General features: G+C 41.1%; 1 protein-coding gene across 1 annotated transcript; it reads right to left on the bottom strand.

Moving 5' to 3' along the window:
- Positions 1-2,317: 2,317 nt before the first annotated feature.
- On the bottom strand, positions 2,318-2,962 carry LOC149174895 (uncharacterized). Its single transcript, XM_089421005.1, has one exon. It carries the CDS (start codon positions 2,960-2,962, stop codon positions 2,318-2,320), a length of 645 nt encoding a protein of 214 aa, XP_089277131.1.
- Positions 2,963-5,795: the final 2,833 nt, after the last annotated feature.

Raw genomic sequence — 5,795 nt, 5'->3', positions numbered from 1 at the left:
GAGCTGATTCCATTCCATGTCTTAAGATGTGGTCCATGCTAAGCCATTGCCTGTACCCCTGTGTTGTGGAAGGAAGCCAGAAAAGCTTGACTTTGTCAGATGTCTGCAATTCCTGCTCTGGAATTTGATGAGGTAAGATTAAGTCCTTTAATTTGGGTTGTTGCTGCTAGGAATCGTCCCAGAACCTTGCTGTATTTCCATCCTTAACTTCCCAGAAACTATGCTGCTGAATTAAGAGCTTGTGTTGCTTGGCCGCATTCCAGATTAGAGAACCCGGGTTGACTTCTGAAATTCAGATTAATTCTTCTGTAGGTCGATTACTGGCATATTTTGTTGTCCAGAGGGTTTCCCAGGGGGTGAACGACACAGTAAGCCATTTCCACCAAATGCGAGCACCCATTACCACGTTGCTGTGATAAGGATCTCGTAGACCAGTTCCACCTGCAAGCTTCGGTAGACAAACTGTGTCCCATTTAACCAGAGCCCATTTGCGCCTTTGTCCTGAATTGCCCCACAGGAAGGATCTCTGGATATGTTTAATTTCTTTGAGAACCCATTTGGGTGCAGCCAGGATTGAGAAGAGATACAACGGCATGGATTGGAGAACCGCCTTAATTAAGACTAGACGACTGGCCATATTGAGTGCCCTATGAGTCCAGGAGGATAGGCATGCCTCCAGTTTTTCTAAGAGCATCCTCCAAGATGAGTGTTTCAGAGCTGAGTCAGTCATAGGAGCACCAAGATACTTGGAAGGGAGAGCAGCAATTGTGAATCCAAGTATGCGAGCGATGGAAGCTTGGGTGACAACAGGGGTGTGAAAAAAGAAAATTTGAGATTTGGCTTTGTTTATTTTCGCGCCAGAGGCATCCGAAAAGTCCGACAATAGAGAATTGAATTGACGAGCTTCCTGGACTGAAGGATGACCAAAAAGCATATTGTCGTCCACGAATTGCTGGTGGGTGAAGGCAGGAGTGTTAGGAAAGGACAGGCCTCTGAGATTCTGGGATAGCAGAGCATTTTTAATGCTTCGACCAAGACCTTCTGCCATAATAACGAAGAGGAAAGGGGAGAGAGGGTCTCCCTGTCTGATTCCTCGGGAAGGCTGGAACGGAGAGGAGGGGATGCCATTGATCAAAATTGAGAAGGAGGAAGAAATGAAACTCATAACCCATCTTATCCAGGGGAGAGAGAAACCAAATGCAATTAGAGTCTTTTGAATATACATCCAGCTTAAGCTGTCAAAGGCTTTTGAGAGGTCAATTTTAAGGAGCATACCTAATTTTTTGGAGTTCTTCAGAGAGTGGATGATTTCGTGAGTAAGGATGATGCCATCTATAATCTTCCTACCTTCTACATATCCTGACTGCTCAGGCGAAATGAGAAGGGGTAGCAACGATTTGAGTCTTGAAGCTATGATTTTGGAAACAATCTTGTAGATGACGTTGCACAGGGCAATGGGCCGATATTTGTCAGGGGTACTAGATTGAGCTTCCTTTGGGATAAGGGCTATGAATGTGGCATTCATAGCTGGAAGCATCCACCTCAAAGTTCTCGATTCCTCAACAACCTGCCAGACTTCCATTTTTATTAGTTCCCAGAAATTGTGGAAAAAATTGGAGGTAAAACCGTCAGGGCCAGGCGCCTTCCCCTCTTTCAGTTGATGTACTGCGTTTTCCACCTCCTGTAAGTCGACCGGCCTGAGTAGGAGTTGGTTGTGCTCCTCTGTGATGACTTTGGGAATGTTCTTTGTAATTTTTTCTATGGCTTGCGATCTGTCAACCTGTGGTTCTTGATGAGCTTGCTTGAAGTAGTTGAGAAGTTCGAGTTCGATTTCTTCATGTTTTTCCACTTTTACCCCCTGCTCATTTTGGATGTGAGTGATATTGTTATTCATTCTGCGTTGAATAGTAGTTCGGTGAAAAAATTTTGTGTTTTTTTCTCCTTCCTTTAGCCATCTGATTCTCGACTTTTGCCTCCAGAGCGTTTCTTCTTGTTTGGCCCTCTCTGATATCTGAGATTCAAGAGACTTTTCCTGTTCTGAAAATTCCTCTGATCTGCCTTCTGTGATGATCCTTTGCTGCAGCTGTTTCATGTCTTGATCAAGAGCGATTTGAGCCTGGAAAATGTTACCAAACGAAGAATGGTTCCATTGTTTTATTTTACTCTTGAGGTGTTTAAGCTTCTGCTGAAATTGGAACATTTTTGTACCGTTTGGTGGAGAGAAGTTATTCCATTCTGAATTTATTAGGTTGATGAAATCCGGATGTGTCATCCAAAAAGCCTCAAAGCGAAAAGGCCTACGGGTGGCATTGCCTGGTCATGACCATTGGAGAGAAATTGGCCAGTGGTCTGAACCTGAGAGCGGCAATATTGAAGCTGAGAGGTCTCCTCCTAAATGGATTGCGTTGTCGGAGATTAAGAATCTGTCTAGACGAGAAGCAATCTGATGCAAACCTCCTCTTTTATTATTCCAAGTGTAAAGTCCATTGTTGAATGGCATATCAATGAGCCAATTGTTTTGAATGTAATCTTTTAGATTATTACTTTCCTTGTCCAGTCTGTTCCTTCCTCCTCGTTTTTCTTCCAACTTGGTTATCATATTGAAGTCGCCCCCAGTGATCCAGAGCGGATGAGATCTTTCAGCATTGATTGAGGATAGGGTATTCAGAATTTCTACCTTGTACATAGCCTCCTGGGGAAAATATACATTGGTTAAATGACCATGTATACTAGTCCCTGTGATGTGGAAAGTAGCTTGAAGGAAATGCTTGTTTGCATGTATGTTATTGAGCGCAATGGTATGTGCATCCCAAATGATTGCTAGGCTGCCTGAGGCACTAGAGGCATCCACCACGACTGCGAGACTACCTAGCCAGACTTTTGCAGCAATTCGGTCTAGAGAGGTAGAGTTGCATTTGGTTTCTTGCAAAAAGAGGATTTGAGGCTTCTCTTGCTGTATCATGTTTTTAATCAGTCTGCATTTCCCAGGGCCATTGAGCCCCCTGATATTCCATGAGATTAGCTTCATGATGGAAGGTTGGAAAGAGAGTTGTAATACTTTGTAAGCTTGGAGTATCTTCCTGACTCCACCAACATTTCCCCGATGTGGATGGTGCGTTGGAGATCCGTTTTCCTTCCTCTCTTTTTGTTGTCTTTGGTGATATTTTTCCCATCCCAAAGACCTCCAGATTGAATGCCTAGGGATTTTTGCCGTTGTGCCCTGGAGAGAATAACTTCCAGATTCTCTAGCTGTCTCTCTGGAATTTTGTCATAATTTTTTGTTTTGCATGCCTGCTCTAGGCCAAGAATATCCAAATCCCCAATATCTATGCTTTCTGGTTCCTCTTCCATGTGTTGAGTATCACTTATTCCTTCTGTTGTTTCTATTGCCAAAGTAGAAGCAGGCTGCGTGTTATCTACCTCCATTCCTTGAGAGTACCAAGCTGGGACTTTACGCAGAGCCGAGGAGGAGAGATCTGTGGGTAGGGAATCTTTTTGGGATTTCTTGGAGTCAGAATGGGCAGGTTGTTTGTCCATCATGGGTTCCTCCTCAGAGGGGCCGGGGATTTTAGGATTATGGACATCCTGTCTGGCTAGCGCTTCAAAACTATTGCTCGTAGAGGGCTTGGATGAACTGGCTTGCGGCATCTTAGGATTTGAAGCAGGTTTCTTGTGGTTTTTCCTCCGATTGGCGACTTTAGTGAAGCCATCCAAATCAGGCTTATTAGAGGCTGAGGGATTCGAGGGTTTCTGATTTAGAGGACAGTCCCGAAACAGATGGCCCAGGGCATGGCATCTCCTGCATCTAAATGGAACATGTTCATAATCTATTAATTGAACCCATTCAACATCGTCATGATAGAGACTTACCGCATCTGGAAGTGCCTTGCTGAGATGCATATAAATGCAGATTCGGGCATAGGAAGTGTATCTTCGAAGTTTTGTCTCCTCTGCGATTTTGATAAATTCACCGAGACCATTTCCAATGGTTTGTAAAGACTCTTCGTCCTAGTATTCCATAGGGAGTGAATAGAGACGGATCCAGACTGGTGCCCAACTGAGATCTTCTTTGTCCAAATTAAAACGCTCAACCCAGCCCCTCAGATATAGGCCAGCTGCGTTGAAGAAATAGGGCCCTCCATCTAGTACTCTGTTTCGGTCCTCTAAGCAGTTAAAGATGGCCGTGAAGAACCCTTTAGGCCCTAGCTGCAGTGTTATGTGTCCTTTCAGCTTCCACTTAGCTACTATCCAACCATGCAGCGCTTTCTCTGTTGGCCACAGTCCTATGAATTTGCCTATCAGGGCATGATCTCTCATGTACTGGATCTGAGCATTGATCCGATGACTTGGGAGCTCTATCTTCGGGCGTTCAACAACAACCGGTTTACAGGTGGTCGAAGTGACTTGGGGATGCTCTCTGTCATCCGTCTTGGCATTTTGTGGATCCATTTCCTCTCTGGCTCCATTTTGTTCAGCGTGTCTAGTACCTTCCTCATTCCTTTGAGGAGGTTCATTCGCATTGGGGGGAGGCGCAACGTCCTCCCCCTGGGGGGGATTCATGATGCTTGCGATGCTCCTTGTCGTATATGGTCTATCGTATTACTGGCGGTATGACAGTAGTGCAGAGATCTGTACAGGTCTGCCGTCTCAGGTTCTTCAGAAACCCTAAATTGCCATTCCTCCCAGCCCTTGTTTTTTTTAATATTAATTTTACTAGTTTTTTAATTTTTTTTTTCGTTAATTTTCTATTTTTTTTTAAACTAGTTTGTTTTTAATTTTTTTTTTCCTAGTTTTTGCTAATGTTTTTTTTAATTTCTCTATTTTTACTTACTTAATTTTATATACATATATATATTTTTTAATTTTTTTTTTTTCCAAATTCTTTTATGGTTTATGAGATAATTTTTTTTTAACATTTTTTATTTTTTATTTTTGTCTTTTTTATATATGTTTTTTAGAGACAATTATTTCATGTGGATTGAAAAATTAATTAACGATGTATAAATATGCAGAATATTCACCTTCTTCTTTAAATATGCAAAACAATAAAAACCTCACTACAAAAAAAATAAAAATAAAAATAAAAACAAGAAAATATGAAGAAGAAGACCACTTCCAAAATTATTAAATTTACAAAATAATTATTTACATTTCATACATTATAAAATTAAAAGTAAAAAAAAAGAGCCTTTTAAAAAAGGGCATGGTGTAGAATTACCACTTTTTTAAATCAACATCAAAATCACTACCATTCTAAAACGCAATGTACATAAAAAAATTTATAGTGCCAAAAACTATGCTCTAAAAAAAACATGTGTGTTCTGCATCACCCCTTTTCAAAATCGGGTCACTTTTTTGCTATCTCTACAAAACGGGTAACAGTATCAGTTCCCGTTTCAAAGTTTACGTTGTTTAAGGTCTTGGAGGATATTTTACATAGACAAGATTGACCTTTTACAAAGTTTAACATGACTTCATTACACGATAATGACTTTATCATTTTATGACTAGATGAAAAATAATTCCTAAAGACTCTCAATGGGAGTCTTGGCTAAAAAACAAAATATATTGCTCATGAAACCCATGAAGCAAGGCAATACAATAATTTTATTTTTCTTATTTACATCTCATTACATAAAATCATAATTACATGTCATTATGAAGACTGAACCTAGTTACACTTTTCAACAAGTCCCTACCCACACTGATGGAAGTGAACTTCAAGAAGCTATGTGGAGAAGCCACAGGACCCGATTTGGTGAATCCATCCAAGTATAGACAATTGATTAGGGCTT

The sequence above is a fragment of the Pinus tabuliformis genome, chromosome 4_1, assembly GCF_031772625.1.
Source record: "Pinus tabuliformis cultivar Carrire ecotype Pingquan chromosome 4_1, CPIR1, whole genome shotgun sequence".
Classification (NCBI taxonomy): domain Eukaryota; kingdom Viridiplantae; phylum Streptophyta; class Pinopsida; order Pinales; family Pinaceae; genus Pinus; species Pinus tabuliformis.
This window is presented reverse-complemented; position numbering and strand designations above follow the sequence as displayed.